Source organism: Gallinula chloropus, assembly GCF_964237585.1.
Source record: "Gallinula chloropus genome assembly, chromosome: 10".
NCBI lineage: Eukaryota > Metazoa > Chordata > Aves > Gruiformes > Rallidae > Gallinula > Gallinula chloropus.
This window is the reverse complement of record NC_140095.1, coordinates 13183335-13204918: the sequence shown is the minus strand read 5'-3', so window position 1 is coordinate 13204918 and position 21584 is coordinate 13183335. Positions and strand designations below refer to the sequence as shown.

General features: G+C 49.1%; 2 protein-coding genes across 8 annotated transcripts; one reads left to right on the top strand and one right to left on the bottom strand.

Annotated features, from left to right (window-relative positions):
* The first annotated feature begins 4005 nt into the window (after positions 1-4005).
* On the top strand, positions 4006-21416 carry HNRNPH1 (heterogeneous nuclear ribonucleoprotein H1). 7 transcript variants are annotated; one of them, XM_084268398.1, is made up of 15 exons: positions 4006-4091; positions 4683-4793; positions 12139-12198; positions 13278-13415; positions 14460-14615; positions 14812-14955; positions 16471-16609; positions 17611-17789; positions 17977-18048; positions 18129-18262; positions 18425-18560; positions 18729-18812; positions 18941-18991; positions 19724-19816; positions 20386-21416. In XM_084268398.1, exons 2-15 carry the CDS (start codon positions 4745-4747, stop codon positions 20508-20510), a joined length of 1560 nt encoding a protein of 519 aa, XP_084124524.1. In that variant the 5' UTR covers positions 4006-4091; positions 4683-4744; the 3' UTR covers positions 20511-21416. The 7 variants fall into 7 exon arrangements, with proteins under 7 accessions (XP_084124524.1, XP_084124525.1, XP_084124528.1 ...); XM_084268399.1 differs by lacking the exon at positions 4006-4091 and having other exon boundaries at positions 4491-4793; positions 18150-18262; XM_084268402.1 differs by lacking the exon at positions 4006-4091 and having other exon boundaries at positions 4491-4793; positions 20282-20414.
* LOC311195294 (deoxycytidine kinase 2) lies at positions 5872-11201 on the bottom strand (the record flags this gene model as incomplete). Its single annotated transcript, XM_084268676.1, has 7 exons — positions 5872-5895; positions 7143-7242; positions 8683-8798; positions 9090-9237; positions 9488-9681; positions 10039-10154; positions 11102-11201. The coding sequence occupies 7 exons, from the start codon at positions 11199-11201 to the stop codon at positions 5872-5874; spliced, it is 798 nt and encodes a 265-aa protein (XP_084124802.1).
* Positions 21417-21584: the final 168 nt, after the last annotated feature.

The window sequence follows — 21584 nt, the reverse complement described above, 5'->3', positions numbered from 1 at the left end:
ATGGCTTCTGGATCAGAGCTGACTCATGCCCACCTAGCTCAGTCAGGCAAAACAGGCAGATACCTACAGTAGGCTGGTAGAAGACACCTCTTCTACTGCTGGAACCACATTCACAGCAGGGTAGCTAGTAAAGCTACCGTATCAGTAAAGAGCAAAAGGCATTCTGCCATAATTATAGTGCTACAAACCCAAAATGGAACAGGCCAGAGTTACATCCATGCACAGAAAAGCATCAGACAGGTGAACTCCCAGCCAAGCCTGGAGAGGATGTGATCTCTGAGGGAGCAGAACAGAGACAATTCTTCCATTTCCTTCTGACAAAGGATGCTGAGCATAAGCTGTGGACAAACTGGTGATGTAAAGGGAAGGGTGATGGATTCAAACAGCACAGCAACTGCCTCAGAGAGAAGGAGGGACTTGGGTATCAGCTTTTAGCTAAAGCAGTGCTCTATTAACCTCTCCACTTGGTTTCAAGATAGGCTTGGCTTCTTAGTGAGCTACAGTTTAGGAAAGCTGGGAAACATGAGCTCTGCCCCGTCTCTGCCGCAGACCACAGGAGTGATGAATAAAGATGAAAAATGTGAAAAGGAAGAGAGGTGAAATGTAACCAAAGAGCCTCTTAAATTGCTCAAAACAAAAGCCAGAGGCTGCATTAGCAAAGCTGTGAATTGGCAGCATTGGCAGATGATGAACGTGGCCATGTTATCTAATATGGCAGAACACACATCATGCATATTTAATTGCATTGTTCAGCTTGTGTTTGTCACAGCTCCACAGATAGAGGTTGTTTCTAAAGCCACTGGTAGGGACAGAAGGGTTATAGTTGAATCTATGGCTTTTGATCAGAGGTCACACATACAGAGGAGCCTACAAAGCATTGGTAACTGTAAGGTTTCCATACTTTCCCTGTTTGCAGGCCTCAGATGACAAAGCAAGTCAGCTGCTAGCAGTGTTTGCTGAGGGTTAATCAGGTTTGCAGATTAACTGTAAGATCCTGAATTAAGGATGCTCATATGCAAACACGAGGAACATGCAACAGGCGTAGCTGAGACACAAAGGATGAGGCTTCTGATGGAGGCAGAGGAACAGGCAACATCTAGCTGGGAAAGAGAGAAAGAGAAGGCACATGCAGTGGTGGGGTCGGGATGGTGGGTAATGAGGTTCTGTCATCTTTTCAGAGCAGGCATTTAAACTCCAGTCACTGGGTTGGGATAAGGATAGTTTACTAAAATAGCAGAAAGATAAAATATAACAATGCTAACAGGACTTTAGAGCAAAAAATATATGAAACTGTTGATACACAATGCAGTTTCTCACTGAACCCACAGCTCAGGCCGTGCCACCCAGAGCCGTCCCAGAACCCGACCGTCCCCCAAAAACCGTGCGTCCCGGAGCCACCCCCTCCTCCTCCCATCAGCCCCCCGCTATACTGAGCAGGAGAGAATTAGCATGGAATACTCTCTTTGGCCCATTTGGGTCACCTGTCCTGGCTTCGTCCCTCCTTTCTCATTAATAGAGAAATATGAAGAACTGAGAAAGTCCTTGACTGTCTGACAGCAACTAACAACATCAGGGTGTTATCAGCACTGCTCCCATTTTAACACCCAAACACAGCATTCCATCCGCTGCTACAAAAGAAGTTAACTCCATCCTGACTGAAACCAGGACATCACTGAAATGGAAAACTTTTGCATTGCAATAGTATCTCCAAACCCTACTCAGAATCAGCATCTGCATCCCTTCCAGACATGCCAAGTGTCTCCAGATGCTCAGATGCCTGTAAAACCCTTGAACCAGAGCTGCAGATTTTCCCCTTCTTTCTGTTGCCCAGAAAAGAAACTTCAGCAAGGTAACGAAGAGATTAATGACTGGTACAGAGCAGAAACCTCCTGAGCAGACAGGCTTCAAGGAAGAGCTTTACTTTTGTCTGGATTAATGCTTAACATGTTTACTCAGCTTTAAGCATCTCTCTGCAGGTTGGACTGGTGCTCATGCTGCCCCGCTCACCGTGAACTTTGAGGGAATTAGATATGTTGCACAGGGACTTGTGACTAGCTGTCAGATCATTTCTCCACCAGATTTCTACCAAAGAGGCCACCTCTTTGCTCATTTTCATAAAATGGACTACAAAATCCAGCAGGCTCAGCTTAGGTCACAGTCCTCCTCGGGCTGATTTGAACCAAATGAAATTCACCTTCTGGAAACACAAGTGGGAAAATGAGAGCAGCTCCTCTCCCCAGCAGCCTGGGTGGCAACTGTGCCTTTCCCCTTTGCAGGAACAGGCCGGTGAAATTCTGAAGTGGAACAAAGTCCTTTCAGAGGAAGACAAGTGCCTGAAGGTGCAGCGTGATTTGCTGGCAGACACGCTACAGTTCAGCTCTGTCTGCTGGAGAGGAAGGTGCAGGTGTCAGGCTGACGCCAGAAAACAGAAAAGCCAGGTAAACTGATGATGCCCAAGTCCTACAAGCAATAATGAAAGCAAGACCTGGAAGTTTACATGTGAAATACATACATAGTTGTTTCTTGCTCAAGAAACCTAATGAAATCCTGCATCAGAAGTTTCCAGCAAGATTTTTATCCCCAATCTCATTCTTTGCAAGAAAGGGACTACCCTTACTTGCAGAAGCACTTCCTCTCAGAAAGGTGCTGCTGTCAGCAATAACTCTACTCTATGTTAATCTTTCAAACGCCACAGTAGCTGTTTGTTATTCTTCCAATAGTTACGTCTTCCTTTGCCTCTGCTGTACAGAGTCACATTCTTCCCCTGGAAGTGGCTGTACCCAACTTCCTGTGGGATGTGTCACGTTTTGCCTACATTCAGTAGCCATTACGTATCTGCAGAAAAGCTCCTGTGACCTTCTAACACTGGAAGATTATGCATGCAGCAGAACTTCTTCCTGGTGCAAACACAGGATGATTTTAATTTCCTAGGTAGATCTCTGAAGAGAAAACTTACGTCAGAATGCTGTTTGACTGTAATAAACATACGATCAAGAAAATTTGGGGCAGACTGGGCTTTATTTATCACTGAAAATTAAGTAGCAGGAGATCAGCCAGTACAGCTCGCTTCAAAGTCATGAAGTCATGTGGCTCACGGTGTGTAAACAACAGCAAACCCATTTTCTCTCATTAGTCAAATGCAGTAATGGGGACTAAAAAGACCAATCAAACTAATAAAATGACACCGTGCACGATTATTATTATACATTATAAGACGACAAAAATTATTAACTCACTGTTATAAATGCCGAGGCTTCAACAGGGATTAGCAAAGGGATTTGCTTTACACTAACCACTCCGAAACAAAGCTGTGAATAGATGCCACACCTCTATCCTCCTGAGGTCACCACTTATCTCTTCAATCGCCCAGGCTCCCTCACAGCTATTTTAATCTAAAGTTATGTGAGCCACCGACTCTTTGTAACACTGTTTTGCAGAGAGCACGGGCGCAGGGTGAAGGCACTGCCAGGGTGCGGAGGGCTCACGGGAGAGCAGCCATTCCTGTCACCCTGCCAGCGCCCTCGGGGTTTTCCAGCCCCAGCGACCAAACCTGCCTGCACCTAAGCCCTAGTAAACAAGCGGCCGCTCTGAAAGCGCCACCTGGCAAGGTCAGGGCTGGCGGATTTTCGGCCGCCGCGGTTACTACCCGCGTTGTTAGCGTTTCTGTGCCACCGCTGGCGAGAAAAACAAAGCGTCGTTCGGGCGGCCCGAGGAAGGCCTTCCTCACGTCCCAGGCCCCCGGCACGGCCGCCATCTCGGCGCAGGGGCCTCCAGCAGGCCGCGACTCGCCCTGCCCGGCCGCCCCTCGCTCCTTCCCCTGCCGGCTCCGGGGCTGGAAACACGGCCTGACAGCCCCCCACCCGCTCCCTGTCCCCCGCGGCCTGCTCCCCGCGGCACTGCACCGACAGGGCCGCTCCGCGCCCGCCCCAGCGGGAGGGGGCCCCGCGCCCCCTCGTGTCGTGTGTCGCCCCCCCCCCGCCGCCGGACGGGAGGCGGAGTCCAGCCCACCTGACGGCGGCGGCGGGCGCTACTGCAGTGCGCGGAGCCGCCGATCCCCGCTGGCTACCGGAGCTCCGCGGCCACAACCCGCCGTGAGCGGGGGTGCTGGGGGGGAGGCGGGGGTCGGGAAGGGGGGTGGGGTGGGGTGGTGAAAGCGACCGGCGCGACGCGTCGGGCGGGGAGGGACAAAGCCGCCGCCATGTTTGCGGTAGGGGTAGACAAACAGGCCCACCAGGGGAGGGAGGGGGGGGGGTGGGTGGGCTGTCGAATCCGGCCCCTCTGAGCTGCTGCGCGGGCGGCAGCGGCGTGCACGGAGATCCGCCGCCCCCAGAGGCCTTTACGGGACCCCCTGGGGCGGCCGCACTTCCCGCCCCCCCACCAGACCCTGCAACCCCCCCCGCGCGCGCGCCGCCGGACGTGACTGGCCGGTTTAATTTGTCACGCCGCCATTGGCTGGCGGGCGGGGCGTTACGTCAGGGTGCTGCGCAGCGCGGCCGGCGGCTATTTATAGGCGCGGAGACGCGCTGCGCAGAAGCGAGCAGGCGGGTAGGGCCCTGGAAGGCCGCTGTTTTCATCGTGCCTCATCCCCGCGGGAGTAGGGAAAAAATAACCGCAGAGCCCCGATCTGTCCTCGCCGGAGCGTCCCTTCGGCGGCCGCTGAGCTTTTGTTTCCGTTTGCGCAGCGCTCGAGTCTCCCCGCCGAGCTTTGTCTTCTCCCGGCCCCTGTGGGGAAGGCGCGGCCAAGATGGACCCTTGTCACACCGAGGAGACCGAGGGCGAGATTCCCGGCTTGGGTAAGGCCCGGCGGTGGTGGGGGGGGGGTGACGGCGAAGGGGAAGCGGGGGGTGGGGCGGCCGGGCCGCTGCGGGTGGGGGAGGGGCGGCCGGTCGGTCGGTCCCGCCTGATCCGGGGCCCCGGCGCCGCCGAGCCCCCGCCTTGGCGCCTGCTGGCGGCGGGGGCCGCGCATCGCGCTCCCGGCGCGGTGCTGAGCGAAGGCGGCTGTGGCGGCCGCGGCCCGGCCGGGTTGCGGCCTCGCGGCGCGGCCGCGTGCGCCGCTCCCCTCCCCCCGCACTCCCCCTTCCGCGTCGCCGCGTGCGTCGTGGCAGCCGCGGCGCTTGGCGGGGCCTTGGGGCGAGGGCCGAGCTCCGGAGGGTGGGAGCGATGCGGGGGTGCCGTCCGGCTTGGGGCAAGCGCCGGGGGCTCCCTCCCTCCCTCCCTCTCTCCTCCCCGCCCTTCCGTTACCCGTGCTGAGGGGGGGAAAAACTCGCCTTCTCGGCGGGGATGGGGGATCGTAAACAAGACGTTTAAACTGCAGTTTATTACAGGTGTAACCATTGCGACTGCAGTAACGTCCGTCCCTAAGTAGCGTAAACCCTGTGAAAGCGGCCATTCAATAAAGCAGAAGTTGAAAGTAAAGGCTCCTGGACGCCATAACAGTCTCGTCTTAAAATGGTGAACTCTGCCAGTTATTGCAAAACAGCCCTGCCCCGACACCCGCCAGCTCCATTTGCTGGTGGTCAGCCGCTGATAACGGTGAACTCCTCCCGTGTTAAAGCCAACTATTAGTATGGTTTTTAAAGTTTTATTAAGCAGCAGAAAAACATACATTAAGGAATTCCCAAAGTGCCTCATTTCTTCATTTTAATTGTACACAAAATTGTATCAAAAATGCACACAGGTCAGGCAAGCAAAAAAAACCCCAATGAAAACAAACCCCAAAACATCACCCAGATGATGTTTTTGCATTTCAATCTGGGCTTAAAACAAGCTATATAGGTAATAAATTCAGTTAAATTAATCTACAAACACGCTAGTTGTTCAGTTTAACTCTTGAACTTCAGGGACTTGGCATGCAAACTAATTTTCATGCTCTTAAGAAGTCAGGAAAGACTTGACCTGTGAAAACAAAAAGCACACCGACTTTATGCATTAAAAGAAAAGCTAAGTTATGAGGCTTTTCCCTTTCTTTCCTGGAAAGAAATGGTTTGTTGCTGTCAAGATTCCAGTGCTGTTCTGCCTTTATGTTTTTCATGACCTGAAATACTTTCCTGTATGGCAGATGGCTGTGAACCTGAGGTTTCTATGTTACTAATAAGTGGAATTGAGCATCTTCAGTAACTAAAAAACAGCAAGTATTTATGAAAGGTAGCTTCTGGAATGCTTTACAGTGTTAACTGAATTAGAGAGAGATGAATTTTCCCTTCATAATAGGTAGTGCTTTCCTAGGAAGAGAGGGTTTGTCTGAAAACTACATGAAAGATCTGGTTTCCATGTGGTGCTGTACCCCTTACCCCAAGCTGAAAGTAGAGCCAACCTTTGCTGGTGGTGAAGGAACTTAAAGTGCAGACCACACTGGTGGCCTTTTGGTGGTGCAAGTTAAAACCTTTCCATTTAAAAATAATAGCCTTCTGGGGGAAGGAAGGTTAAAAGTGTCTCAGCGAGTGAAATAATGTTACAGCTCTGCTTGGAGGGTTGGGGAAGAGCCTGGTGCTTTACAGTATTAAGGTTTTTGCTGTGGGCTGGGCATAGAGCACATGATAGATTTGAACATTTATTTCCTAAGTCTTGCCTTCCCTTGGAATTGGCAAACACTGTTTTGACTCAGGTGACCTATTTATTACCACATCGGTTCTTCAAATGGCTGTTGAGTCTCCCAACTGCCTAATTGTAGCTTCACCCATTGAGATAACTGAACCTTGTACATAGTTCTGTGTTGGTCAGGAGTGTTGTGCTCTGTTCAGGAAGAGCCTAGAATGTGAGGGGGCATAAATAGCTCTAAGGTGGCTGCAGGATTTTTCTAAGGACGTCAAGGCTGACAGCAGCATTCTGTGAAGTGTTTGATAAACAGGATGGCAGCGTAGGCTTAAAGTAGTTTGATTACTCCAGCTCCTGTGTACTTAAAATTCCCCACAACTGCCCCTCTTAAGCACCCAGTTGTCCCTTCAATTGTGAGGATGATGTGGAGTTAAATGATTTTTGAAGGAAAATAAAAAGCCTGTTCTGCAGCCTTGTAGCTTTCTAAGCATGTGGAGGAGACTGTACTACCCCCAAGCAAGCACTTCATCACAAATTTGTAAAATACAAATCGATAATAGCTATTATCATGGAAGAAAAGCAGGTGGGAAGAAACATTTAACACTTACCTTATCAATCAGGTACTCCTGTTTAATCTTATCATTCTTAAAGTCTTCATTAACATCCAAAACTAGAATGGGCATATCTTTAAGGTTCTCAAAATCAACTCTGTTAAATGGAAAAGCACAATACTAGTAAAAATGCTGTAAAGTAATGTGTATAAAGCAGCCTTGTTCTTGAGTTGATTTCCAAGTCATCCTAAGGGTGCTGTGTTGCTCAGATTACCACATGGGCCTGAGATACTAATGCTGATGCCCATGACTTCAGTAGAGAGTCCTTAATTGCTCTTGTTACAACCCAGTCAACATCATACCACCACAACTTCAGTGTATTCAACAAACCTGGTCTGTCAATGTCAATTTTTATTGTGGTTTCCTTTACCTGACACTTTGTTATGGAATTGGTTATTAGGAATGTAATTCTCATACAAGGAAGTATTTTTTAACTATCACTCGCCCTCTGTCTTCCCCACCCCTTTCTAGTTAACTGCTAATCCATTTACTACGGTGCAGTTCTAAAACTTCCTTCGGTGTGAGTGTCCTCTTCAGCAGGTTATTCGACTGATTTTTAAAACTACTCAGAGATAAGCAAGAACATCTTGCCTGCAGGTTAGGAGCAGTTGTGCAATTGAATGTATAGCTCTTAAAGCAGTAGTTACTCGCTCTTCCTGTGTGTGAAAAGCATTTACAAATTGTAGTAAGTGTGCTGAACAACATTCTAACTTGGATTCATAGGCATGAGTGTCCCTAGCAGGAAATGCTTGCTCACAAGTTTGGAATGAGTACACACTGTAGATATTTCCAAAATTCTGCAATTTGCAGTCCTGCCTTGTCTCCTGAGTGTTTGGGTCATCCTATGTGAAACTTTAGGAAGCAAAACAATTCCAGGAAGAGTATGTTATCAGTAACATCTACTTTCAGTGGAGTGAAAAAAATCTAGTGTCCTTTTACATTCCCTTGGATGGGAAAGCTAGTAAGAGTTAGTAAGAAAGGTGGGGAAAGGAATGCAGAGATCTCGGTTTCTGACTGGTCTTCTCCCTGCCTGAAGCCTTTCTGATTGTTTATTTTGAAGCTAGAATTAATGTTTAAACCTTGTTGAAATACAGTCTTCCTAGTTTAAAGGTAGCTGGGACCTTGCCCTCCCTTAGATTGGAACTGGAAGCTATGTAGGCTGTATCTTAGGGGATCAAACATTGAATACCATTTCAACTGTCTTATTCTGCATGCTTCAGTTAAAAAAAATCCATGTTCTTGCTGGAGTCAGACCTACATAGTTTTCTAGTTGAAGGTAATGCTTAACAAAGACTTTAAATTAGATTCTAAAGCTCCATCATCTGGCAGTTTTAACTTGCCTGCCAAGAGATGACCTTGCAGAGAGCGCTTATCTCTGCCAAGAAACCATGAGTGGGTCTAAAGAGAAGTCCTTCCAACTGTGCCTGAGTGAAGCTAGATTTAAGCCTTAAGTTTTATCCTGTTACCAACTTCAGCATAATGTAGGAGAGCGCCTTGTCTGTAACTTGAAACTTGCCCACAGAAAATGGGTTCTTACCTCATAGTCCTTTCCAGAAGCCAGCTCTCGTGCTTATAGTGAAGGTTTTCCAGATACTCCAGCTCAATTCCTTGCTCCTCTTCTCTTCCCCTCATCTGTAGTCTTTCCATGCATTTCTTAAAAGAAAAAAAAAGTACAAGCTGGGACCATTGATCATGTGTTGAAGGCTAAATTGGTTAAACAGTGGTGCTTAAATCAGAGGGAGTAATGCTAGGTAGTAGTGAGCATTAATTCTAGATACTTGGCTGAATATAAGCAAGTTAAATTCAGAGTAACTTTTAAAAGCCCCGAACCAACCAAAATTGAGCCACTTAGGTTAAGTGTCAGTAGCTTTAGGTATTTGTACCCTCTTAAACTGCTGGAAACTGAAGTTGGAGCTGAAATACTTGCATCTTTAGTGAACATACCTGAGGGGTGGTTCTTAGGTAGATGATGCCATCCAGTTCTATCTCTGATGCAAACTGATTCAAAAGCCATGTGTGCGAGTCCTGATAAATAGCCCACTCTGTTTCATTAATGTTTCCAGACTCAAACAGGTTAGAAGCGAATACGTATCTGCAACAAAAAACACCAGTCTCATGCCAGAAAACTAAACCACTTCTAGATTGAGTCATTGTACTAAAAAATAGCTGCCTACTCTTCCACCTGTAAGGTACTTCAGTACCATCCAACTCAACCTGTTGAATCAAACCTCCTTGCAGATACTAGTTGACTATCAAATGTATCCCCAGCTCAGTGTCTCTGAGCATAAAGACACATGGAGAGCACTTAAGCTGAACTCTTGTTGTGCTGTGAGAGGAATTACCTGTCACTGTACACAGATCTCTCAAAGAATTGCACTGGATGTTCTGCTTCGTGTAGCTTGGCTGAGACAGGTTTCAATTGTGCTCTGACTCGGCTCAAGCAAGCGTAGGTCTGAAATGTATAGGCCCATCTTGTGGGTTTATTGTACAGCATTTGTAGTAGATTTCCTCCGCTCTTCTGAGAAGTTGAAAGTTCCTAGAGGACAAGAGAGGAAAAAACCCTTAATTTGCAGGATTTTATAACTTGAACATATCTGAGTTCTGGATTAAGTAGGAATATACTTGTAAATTTTTTTAGGAAAATGTTTAGGCATAGGAATAGATATGCTTCTTGGGTGGTGGTAGTCTGACAGCTGCTTTAGATGTTCCAGACTTTGTGTGACTTGTCTGGAGTAGAGGTGGTTGTGTGGAATACATGTTAGTAGTGTCTGAGCTACTGGTGTGACTGTGGGTATAGCTTGGCGTGCTGTAGGCTCAGTACAGCTGGGTTTTGGGATGCCATCGTTGTGTGACTCATTTCTCTCCCTGGATTTCCCACATCCAGCACACCTACCACATCTTCATCTTCATCTGTCTGGATGTTGCACCACTTGGCGATGGGTTCCGGGATGATCTCCCACTCCTCACTGTGTTGCTCTAGTAGCTTGACAAAGGTTGACTTCCCTGCAGCTGGAGAGGATTGAGAAGTTCACTGAGGGGGGGGGGGGGTTAGATGGGATTGGCCGTAGTGATAGAGTCGCGGCTGTGAGGCAGCCGGGAGAGGCTGCTGCGGGCAGCGTGGCTGTGCTGCCTGAGGTGCCCAGCCGCACAGCACCCCGGGCGGGTTTTTTGCCGCTGGGAGCAGGGCTGCGTGCTTGGGAAGGGCTGGCGCCGCCGCCTGCACGGTGTTGGTGCAGCTCCAGGTGGAAGGGCTCTAATCTCCAGCGCCAGAAGGCCGCGCTGAGGCCGGGTGGCCGATAAGGGGCCGCGGTCCCGGCGGAGGCTGCGCCTCCATTTTAGGAGCAGGCCGAGCCGGGCATTGTTCGGAAGCCGGTGGAGCGGGGAGAGGCCACCGCGCATGCGCGGCGCGGGAGGCGAGTTGGCGCCGGCGGGCGAACTAGTGACGCAATTGCGGGCCGGGCGCGCGGGAGGCTCCCTTGCGCTGCCGCGGACATGTCGCTCGGCCCTTGAGCGGGCGAGGAGCGTCCCCGGGGCCTCTCCTCGCCTCGGCCCGGGGCGGCTCATCGCTTCGAGCCCACCCACGCGGCAGTTAACGAGGGCGCCGCGTGCTCGCTGTAACTGACACCTGGCGTGTCCAGTCAGGGCTGTGGGGTTCCCCTTCCTCCCTCCCCGCGGCCCTGGCTCCCGCTTCTGAGGCTCGCCGGCCGCGCGTCTCGGCCCAGCAGCAGCGGATGAATTCCGGCTGTGCTCCTTCCTCCAGATCCCACCCCCTTCCCGTAGAGGTGGGTGGGGAAGTCCCTCGGCCGCCCCTACCCACTCCTCCCCCCACCCCCCCACGCCCCCCCCCCCCCGGAGCGTCTCCTCTGCCCTCTGCGTCCCCTCAGGGCGCTCCCGTCCTGAGGTCCCAACCGCCGTGGGTGCAAGCCCTGGTTTCCCTCCCCCGCCGCCGAGCTCACCGATGTTCCCCTCGATGGAGATCTTCCGGAGGCGCTTCTGGAAGCTGGAATCGAGGGAGCTGGTGGGGCTGTGGCAGTGCCGCTTGGCAGGGGTGGACATGGTGGTGCAGAGCGGGAGCACACGGGTTCCTCGGCTGCTCCAACCCACTTTAAGTCTCCCGCCAGCCGGTGGGCGGGATGGCGGCCTCCCGCCACCACTCCCCGGGAGGAGGCGGAGGCGCTGCCCCCTCCCCGCTGTGGCGGGCGGCTCCTTCGGTTGCTGCTCCTGCCCGGCCTGGGGAGTGGGGCTCTCTGCCAGGCTGGTGCAGTCAGGGCTTCTTAAATCCGGTGGCTAGCAAATGAAGTCAAGCAGCACTGCTTTGTTTAGCTAACCTAAAACGGTTCCACTTGCTGATTCGATTTACATTGATGTAAACAAGTTCTCTGTGTTTGGTTTACAGACAAAGTTTTGAGAGAGGTTGTTTCTTTTCTTTCCTCCCTCAGAAATGCTTCAGCTTTCTGGGAGTTTGTTGTTAGTGGTCTGGGTTGGTATCTTAAATATTTTACATAACTCTGAGATGGGGCGGTGTGGCTCTGCAGGCAGGGAAATGGCTCAGCCTGGGGCTGTTAGGTGTTGGCATTGGCTGGAGTGGAAGCATGCATGGATGAAGGGGCAGATGCTGCTCTGAACAGCTTTGTGTCTCCAAAATTTCCAACTGCTGTTGGCATGCCTGGGGCTTTATGGAGTCAACCTAACTCTTGGCACAGGTTCCCCATCACCTGTGTGGGCAATTTCAAATGGGAACCGCGTGTCCTTTCCAGGATAAAGAATCGGGGCTGCAGGATTCATAGATGGCAGTTCAGCGCTTGATGGGTGCAAGTACAAGGCTGGTAGGGCAGCTGTTCCCATAACTTCCTGTTGTCTCTAATGAGATTCAGGGTGAAATCTAGCTAGGTCTGGTGTGTTTGGAGGAGATGGGAGGGAGTAATATTTTCCTTTCTCTTATGATAATTGTGACCCATGTCTCTTCTTTCCCCATCTCCTACAAACACACCAGGCTTCAGTGACCGAAGCGAGCAGATTGTTTCACGTGGGGTAGCGTCAGCATTTGAAGCTGGTAAGTGCTAGTTCCCACACACCTCTCTGTTCAGCCAGACTCCTCACTCACCGTGCAATGCGTGCCGTGCCGGTGCGAGTGTCGGTAGCGGGGACCGGCCCCTTCTCTTCCCCTTCCCTCGCGCACACCAGCGGCCCCGGGCGGGGCGCCGGAGGGAGGTCGGGTCGGGAGGACCGGGAGGGGGGGGAAGCAGCCTGCGGCCTCCGGGGCATGCGCAGTGTGGAGAGCGGCGCCGAGGCGCGCATGCGCGCACGCCCGACCCGCGCTCTGCGCGGGAGTCCGCGCCGTGGCTTTGTTCAGAGGGGTAGGCAGGCGACGCATGCGCACAAACTACCGGGGGCGGGGGAGGTGGAGGTACTTAGAGTAGCGAGGACGCATGCGCAACCTGGCGGGAGCGGCGCGGGGAATGGTTGCGTTGCGGGTATGTGTCCCGGGGCGGTGGAGCGCAGTGGTTCGACAGAGCATGCGCAGGTGGGTCCTGCGGGGGCGGGACAGGAGCCCTCCGGGGGTTTATGCGCATGCGCCCCGCGCCTTCCAGCCACGCTGCAGCCCCTTTGGGGAGCCGGTGACGGCAGCCCGCGGTCCCAGACGGCCGCTTCGCCACACGCCGCGCTCCTGCCGGCCGCGGATGCGGTGCGCGACGGCTGCGAGTCGTTGGGCTCACCAGGGTGGTGTCTGGGGCCGGGGTTCTTTGTGCGGCGGAAGGCCCGGCCCAGCGGAAGCGGGAGCACCCGCCGCCATTTCCTAGCGCGCTCTCGCCACAGGCTCGCCCGCTCGCTGCCGCCCGACTGGGACTAGGCGCTCTCCGGACAGCGGATCAGGCTCGGAGCCCTAGAACCACCGCGGAGCCCCACCATGTGTGCGTGCGGGGATGGGGGCTGGGCGCGGGCCGGGGAGGGCGGGCCAGGCGTGCGCCGGGCGGGAGCGGCTCTGTGTGTGTGAGGCGGGCAGTGGTCCGAGGTAGAGGAGGCTCGGGGGTGGGTGGGCACAGGCCAGGGGGGCCGCCGGGCGCTCTGAGGGGGTGCGGGTGGCGGCCGTGCGGTGCAGCATCTCAAAGGGTCTGCTTTGGTCTTCTCCAGCAACCACAGAAGCCGAGACGGAGCAGAGCCTCACCCCCAATGTGATGCTCAACACCGAGAGCAGCGAGGGATATGTGGTGAAAGTCAGGGGGCTGCCTTGGTCCTGCTCCACCGAGGAGGTGCAGAGGTTTTTCTCTGGTAAGCAGAACTGGGGGGGGGGGGAAGGGGTCTGTCGTCAACTCTGGGGTCCTCATGGGGACAGAATGGCAGTTGGAATGCTGTGGCAAGCAGTTCTGGGAAGTGTTCAGGGCATTTCAGTAGGTAGTGAAGTTCGTAATGCTATGAGTGGCTCAACTAGTGGAAAGGTATGTTTTGCTAGCAGAACCTGGAGACAACTTAAGTCTAGGAGCTGCTGTGGTAGTTGCAGCTGCGTTAGCCTCATGGAGCAGCCAGCAGAGGTAAGTATCTGTTCTAACATCAAAATTTTTGCTTTGGTTTGAACTAAATCAGTTTATTTCTTGGTGCTGTCCCTCTAGGCTCTCCTGTGCCAAGTGTCCTCCCAAATTACTATCTTCCTCCAGTAATAAATAGTACTGGTAAATCCATGCTTTCTTCAGCAACTAGAGCTGCTTCAGCAGCTTTTATTTGCAGAAGAACTTTTTTATAGTAGGTTGCCAGAGCATTGGAACAGGCTGCCCAAGGGGTTGTAGAGTCTCCTTCCCTGGAGATAAAGACCCTCCAGGATGCTGAGCTGTGCGACCTGTCCTAGGGATCCTGCTTTGGCAGGGGGGTTGGACTCGATCTCTGGAGGCCCCTTCCAACCCCTATGATGCTGTGAATCTGTGATTTTAGCATATTGACTTGATTCTGATGTAGTTCACTATGCTTACGCTTACTGTTGCTACTTCATGCTTATGAGAGTCTTAAGTTATGGTCAGAAGTAGACACCATGTTCAACTTAACACCAGAACTTTGAAACTAGATAGCTAATTTGCATTTATCATTAGCCTTGCTAATCTTCACACTACCAGGATTCTAGAAGGGTAATTGAATTTTAGTTTTATTTCCTTGGTTTACTGCTCAGTGTAAAAGTTATACCAAAAGTATTAAAATACTGCTGGCTTTGTCATCTTGATAGAACTTGATAGTTGGTTTTTCCTTTGAGAATACTTGAAACTTCAGAAGTCACACCATGTTCCTGTAATAATGAAACTAACGATGGCCTTCCTGTTTCACTTTTAGATTGCAAAATCCTGAACGGGGCTTTGGGTATCCGTTTCATCTACACCAGGGAGGGCAGACCAAGTGGAGAAGCATTTGCTGAACTTGAATCAGAGGAGGACGTGAAATTGGCACTGAAAAAAGACAGAGAAACAATGGGACACAGATATGTCGAAGGTTTGACTCAGTTGGCCTAGTAACTAAATGTGTTTGTGCTTGATGGGTTCTTTTTTTAAATTACTCTTCTGTGTTTTTAAAATGCATGTGGAAGGACAAATGGACTTGTATGTCATAAGTTGACTAGTTTCAAGGCAAATGGCTTTTAAAAATGTTGTATATTCCAGAATGCATTAATTCTAAGTGCCTTTTACAGTTTTCAAGTCAAACAACGTTGAAATGGATTGGGTTCTGAAGCATACTGGTCCCAACAGCCCTGATACAGCTAATGATGGTTTTGTTCGTCTTAGAGGACTCCCATTTGGCTGTAGTAAAGAAGAAATTGTACAGTTTTTCTCAGGTATGTGGGATAAAAGTCGTAGCTGTAGCACTTGGTTTATGCTTCAAAAAACCCCATTGCTGTGGAATGCCCAGTAGTATTTCCAACAGTACGTTGATTGGTATTAAAAGTAAATAAGCAATTCTTCATTAGTTACCTGGGCTTGAGGGCTTGATTACTAAAGTAAGTGTTAAATAATTGAGGGAACTCCAGAAAGCTGCTCTGATTTAAACTTAGCAGGCCATACTGTTCCAAGTAAGGATAGCTGATGCCAAGTGTCTTGCTTTCTCAATGAGAAGTGAGCAATTCAGCTGGGAGGATGCTTCCACCCACAGCCTTAGCTGGTTTATGCTGCTCAGTGAGGGATGTAGGGCACCCTAACCAACTGCTGAGCTCATTACAAGGAGCAAGATCTGAGGAAGGGCATGAGTTGTGCCTGTAATTCCTCCATAAATACAGACTTGATTATTGAATTAGATTCCAGACAAAAACCAACCTGTGCTCTGCCTAGGTACAGATTTTCCCACTCCCCTTCCTCAGAGGGAGGGAAAAAAGACCAAACCCTTAAGCAACAAACCTTTGATGCTGTCTAGCTTGAAAGTTTTTATGGATGAAGAGATAATGTCTTTTATTGACTCATTCTCACTTTTTTGCAGCTGTTGTGTGTTGTAGGAACTGGAATATCACTATAAATGCCTAAGAATTAAATATGTTGATTTATCTAGGATTTAACTTGGTAGTCTTTTCAAAATAGTAGATTTCTAAATGTGAGTTAAAATTAGCTGGAATGTTTTGCTTTAACAAGATACGACTGAGCTTACTGTTTTGCTTTAAAATACAGTACAAATACTCCAATTTTACAACTTCAGAACCTGTTTTGTTTTCTGACTCAGTAATACGTTGTGAACAAGACCAATCCTAAGCATGTGCATTTTAAGTTCATTTCTTACATGGTTAAGTGATTCAAGCTTTTAAAACTGTTAATGTGCTTAGTGTACAAAATGTGCCTCTTCTGTTCAGAAACTAATACATTTGAAATTACTTCATGATTTTTTCTTAATTAAGCACTCCTAAAGATGATAAAATAATTCTGAAACTTGATGTTTGCATAAGACTAATTTTACCTGCGTGACTTCTAGTAAAAGTACTTGTTATTCATAGAGCTGTTTAACTTGCTGTGTTTGAATTTAAGTATCTTAAAAGTTCATCTTAAATACTTTCACAGATTTGAAGAGGTTTGTAATAATATATGAAGTTCTTAATGCACCCTGCATTAGATGCTTTATCTGAGGAGTTGTCTGTGACACTCAGAACGCTTGTGTGCTCTGCAGGGTGGGTTAAGAACGCAACCAGAATGGTATGTGATGGTGGATCTCTTTGTTGACATGCTTTCTCTTCTAGTTTTCTAGAATCAACATACCATTCACTTGCAAGTGTTAAAATTCTGGTGTATTTAAAGCTATAAGAAAAACTCATGACCGGGCTTGTGATGTTAATATTGCCCCCCTACTGGGGTTATTTGTCCTTGGGTTGAAGGGTTGGAAATCGTGCCAAATGGGATAACATTGCCGGTGGACTTCCAGGGGAGGAGTACGGGGGAGGCCTTCGTGCAGTTTGCTTCACAGGAAATAGCTGAAAAGGCTCTAAAGAAACACAAGGAAAGAATAGGGCACAGGTGGGGATGGATGGTTGGTTGGCTCTGTCACTTTTCTTATGGTAAACAAGTAAATCCATATTCTCTCTTCTGAAAGTGTTAATGTCTGAGTGGAAAAAATAGTGTTTTGTTTTCTAACTTGGTGATAAGTAAAGGTACTGCTAATGTGCCTCTGCCACACTGTTTGGATCTACCCAAAGCTAAAGATCAAATTGGGCTAAGCTTAAGTGTGTGCTGGGAACTTGGTAACACTGGAGGAGTGTAAAACTGATAGCTTGAAAGTGATGAAGTTGAGAGACTATGGCTTTAACTTCTCAAATAGCACCAATCTGCCTTTAGAGCTAAAGACATGCACAGTACTCTTATTACCATAAGAAAATGTGATACTTTCTAAACTTGTTTTATAAGTTGAAATGTAACAAATTTTCTTACTGTATTAATCTCCAATGTAATAAGCATAGCTTTCAAGAAATTGTCACAAAGGGTTTTTATTCTATTTTACTTGTGACTATTTTTCATTGAAGCATGCACTTTTTTGCCTACGCTGAATCACTGAAGCATAGGCTGGGTTCACTAGCACATGCAGAGCTTCTTGTAGCATCCTGATGGGTTAAAGTCTTGGTGGAGACCAGGTGTTTAACCCTCTGTTTACCTTGCCACATGAGCAAAACAGTGCTGAGTTGAGTGGACGTCAGTCCCTCCTGTATTTTTTAACTAACACTTTAAATTGGGGGGAGGAGGGTGGGGAATACATATTGCTCCCCCACCCTTAAGGCTGGGCTACTGTGAAGTACGAGGAGCATGTAAACCCTTCAGTAATTGTAATTTCTTGAAAATACACTGATTTGAAAGTAATGTAGTGCCTGTAATAGTATGTCATTGCCTACATAATGTAAAGAAACCTGGCTTAAAATAGACTGCCAGTTTCCAGGCTATGACTAAATGGCTTGTTGTAATGTGAAGTTGTGAGGTGACTGTGGGAGGGATTGCAGACTGACTTCTTCCTGTGGAAACACTTCTAGGTACATTGAGATCTTCAAGAGTAGCCGAGCAGAAGTGCGCACTCACTACGACCCTCCACGCAAGCTGCTGGCAATGCAGAGACCCGGTCCTTACGACAGACCTGGTCTGACACGAGGATATAACAGTCTTGGTAGAGGAAGTAGCTTGGAGAGAATGAGGCGTGGAGCTTATGGAGGAGGTAAGGATACAAAGTCCAAGAGGGAGCTGCTCACCTCAGAAGCAGCAACACTTGGACCTGGTAGTGTCTTCCCTGCTTTGTAACTATTGGTTTGTATATGTTGAAACGGAACGTTGTCTGCAGTGTGTTCAGATCTGCTTGACTCTTTCTGTAGTTGAAATGAACATGTTGTCCGATCTGTTCATAGGTTATGGAGGTTATGATGACTACAATGGGTATAATGATGGCTATGGTTTTGGTTCTGATAGATTTGGAAGAGGTAAGATTTCTCTAATAGGAACTGTAACCGAACTTAACAATATGTCTCCAAAGAAACTAAAATACATCTGAAAGACCTAGAATGGACTCTTTTCTCTGCAGGAATGTCGGACCACAGATACGGCGACGGGGCATCGACCTTCCAGAGCACGACTGGCCACTGCGTCCACATGAGAGGTCTGCCTTACAGAGCTACGGAGAACGACATCTATAATGTGAGTTCCAGAGCCGCTGTTCCTACATGCGTGGCTTTACGTGTCTGTCACTGGACGTGGCAGCTGCACCGCAGCTCCCTGTTCTTGTAGAGAAAGCAGCTTGCTGCCAAACCAAACTCTTGCATCGGTGCGTTTTAACCTGTGTGACTGTTTTGTGCGTAGTTCTTTTCACCTCTGAACCCTGTAAGAGTACACATCGAAATCGGACCAGACGGCAGGGTAACTGGAGAGGCAGATGTGGAGTTCGCTACCCATGAGGACGCAGTGGCTGCCATGTCCAAAGACAAAGCCAATATGCGTAAGTGCCACCAAGCACGCAGCTTGGGAAGGTGCAGCACTGTGGTAAAGTGCAGCTGCTGGTGTCTGGAATGGCAAAGGTTTTATGGCAGCCTTGCTTGCAGTGAGGCAGATGATGGGGTATGGGTCCAGAGTGAAACACTCTCATGGCAAAACCTTGTTCTTCCAGAACACAGATACGTAGAGCTCTTCCTGAATTCTACAGCAGGAGGGAGTGGTGGCGCCTATGGCAGTCAGATGATGGGAGCAATGGGTATGTGTACTGCACCTCTAAATGAGCACTGGATATTTAACAAAGCTGACTAGTGTTGTTGCAGCTCCTGCTTGTTCTATGTCTGGCATTAAAAACCTGAAATTCAATGTTGTGTCTTAATCCCACAGTCAAAGAATCAGAAGGGGTAGTCCAAGACTGGAACACTAGCACATTGCCAGGTATACACACCTTCTGGGAATACGTTTGTGGTGCTGAATGTGGTGTGTGGGGTGGAAGTGAAATGGGAGATGCCTGTCCTCTTATTGTTCTCATCTCCAGAAAAGGGGGAAGGACAAAGTCTGGTGATGGAGGATATATCTGTTGTGTGAGATGTGTGCTTGGTGGTGTGGGAAAACCTTCATGTGTGAGAAATGGCCTGAATTGCTTGAGCAAACTCCAGAATTGTTTGGAGATGTAAAATGGGTGTTTGCCACACGAGGCTAAAGCTGCTGTTGTCTCTGAAGCAGATAACCTATATACCACCTGGCCTGTCTGGTTTTGTAGAGATTAAGGTGGTGGCTGGCTTTGGGGATTCTCTCTTGGGAGGAGTGTGCATGGAGATACACTGCTGCTTTACAGTGGTTTGATCACACCCTCCTGAAGGGCTGGGTGCTGTCATGGGCAGCGCTTTGTCCCTTAAAGCCAAGCTTAAGCCCCTGGAGTGTGTATTAATTAAATACAGGAGCAAATTGCTCCTGCTGGGTATGGTCCATAGAAATGGCAAGACTAAACCTTACAGCAAGGGCTTGAGAACCAAGCTGTGTATGTTTACATATGTGGGAAGAGGCTCCCTATGTGAGCGAGAGAGCTGGTGGTGGAACACGGGGACAGGGTGGCTGGGTGAGGGTGGGTCGGTGATAACAAGCGGCCTGGCAGGCAGGCTCTCAACGCTTTCATCCTTAACTCCAAAGGAAGCCAATCCAGTTATGGTGGTCCAGCTAACCAGCAGCTGAGTGGAGGTTATGGAGGAGGATACGGTGGTCAAAGCAGCATGAGTGGATATGGTAAGAGCTTCTCTTGGCTGGTTCTAGGTGGGGGAAGTGCACTGGCTTAGCATGCTGCAAGGGGCTGTGGCACACCGGGCGGCACGAGCCCAGGAAGCTGACACCTTGGGTGCTGTGAATGCTGGAATAATGGAGAGCTGGAGGGCAATGGGCTCACAGCAGGAATGTGGACCTGCAGTGGCAGGGGAAGTGATGGGGGTCATTCTGCAGGGGTTAGGGAATGCTGGTCTCCAGGCTTGCGCTTCCTTCTTGGTAAGGAAGCTGGAGAACCACCCTCCTTTAAAAGCTGGAGCACAGAGGGGAAGGTGTATGGGGGACTGGGTGCTCTCCACTTCTGCAGGTCAGTGTAGTAAGCACTGAACTCAAAAGGAGGGGCAAGACAGCGCTGGCTCTTTCTTTGAACAACCAATAAACTTGATTTTGGGTTTGGAGCTGTAAACTGACACTTTGCAGTATTGGGCACAGTGGATGGTGTTTACGAGGTGGCCCAGCACGGACAGGCGTTGGGGGAATGATGCTGCGAGTCGGCCTGAACCAGCTGTGAACCTGCTGTCGGTTTTCCCCCTCAGACCCCGGGAGCCAGGGCGCCATGAACAGCAGTTACTACAGCAGCGGGAACCGCGCGTCCATGGGAGTGAACGGCATGGGCGGCATGTCGAACATGTCCAACATGAGTGGTGGCTGGGGAATGTAACCAATTGCTGACTTTTGGTCACATCTTTTTTTAAAAAACAAAAAAACAAAAAACTAAGTTTAACAGTTTTGCAATACGAGCTTGTGATTTATGCTTTACTGTAAGTGAATTCAGGATTGTTATTTTAAAACCTTTCAGGTTCAGTATTTTTGAACATACAGAAAATGAACATTCATCTAGGATGTAATAACCAAGTTGAGTAAAGACTATAACTGTTAAACGATTTTGAGCGTTTCTCAAGTTAGTTTTGTTGTAGGAGTGTATTTAAGCAGTAAGCGTATTTAGGTTAAAGCTGTTTGAATTATGTTAAATGTTGCTCTTCTACCATATTACATCAACACTGTTTTGAATACATGTTGAGAGAGACATGCTTTTTTTGTAAAGAAACAAAATAGGAGCTGTGTCCTGAAATTCAAAGTGAACATTTGGCATGTTAGTTCTAGTTTATTTCTTTTAATATCCTGTAAGGCACGTTAAAGCTTTTTTTTAAGTTAATGGGGGAAACATGTTGAGACGCAATACGGCTACTTTAGGATTCTGGTCTTGGTGTTCGTATAAAATTCTGAGGCCTTGATTTATCTTTCATTGTATTGTGATTTCCTTTTTAGGTGTATTGCGCTAAGTGAAACTTGTTAAATAAATCTTCCTTTTAAAAACTGGAACTTATTCCTTCTTGACCTCTGGCTTCTGGGGTGTAGCTACACCTGCAGGAGTGTTGCTGGGTCCTGGGTGCCTCTCGCCCTCTTCTAATGTGTCTGCCCTGAATCTTGTGACTGCTCCTATACCCCTCTTCTCCTTGAAAGCTGGTGCAGGCTGTTCAAAGTGCCCCATGCTCTGTACTTGCAGGTGCCTGTTCATTGGAGCCGGAATGGAAGTGGCAGCTTAGTGCAACCATGTTTCAATAAATGCAGCTTCTCAGACCTCTTGCTTCAAGGTGTGGTTTTACCAGCAGCATAGTTATATCTGGAACTTTCCCTGGAGGGACTGGGGAAGGTGTTTCCATGCATGTGCCTTCCTAGTTCACCATTCTTCCCTAACAATTGGGAATGTCAGCTGCTTTCTCACTTTTGCAGC

Coding starts and splice junctions, on each gene's coding strand:
- HNRNPH1 (XM_084268398.1), top strand. CDS start 4,745: ATGGACCCTTGTCACACCGAGGAGACCGAGGGCGAGATTCCCGGCTTG. Junction 18,049..18,128: donor TTCTGATAGATTTGGAAGAG/GTAAGATTTCTC, acceptor TGAAAGACCTAG/AATGGACTCTTTTCTCTGCA. Junction 18,263..18,424: donor CGGAGAACGACATCTATAAT/GTGAGTTCCAGA, acceptor TTTTGTGCGTAG/TTCTTTTCACCTCTGAACCC.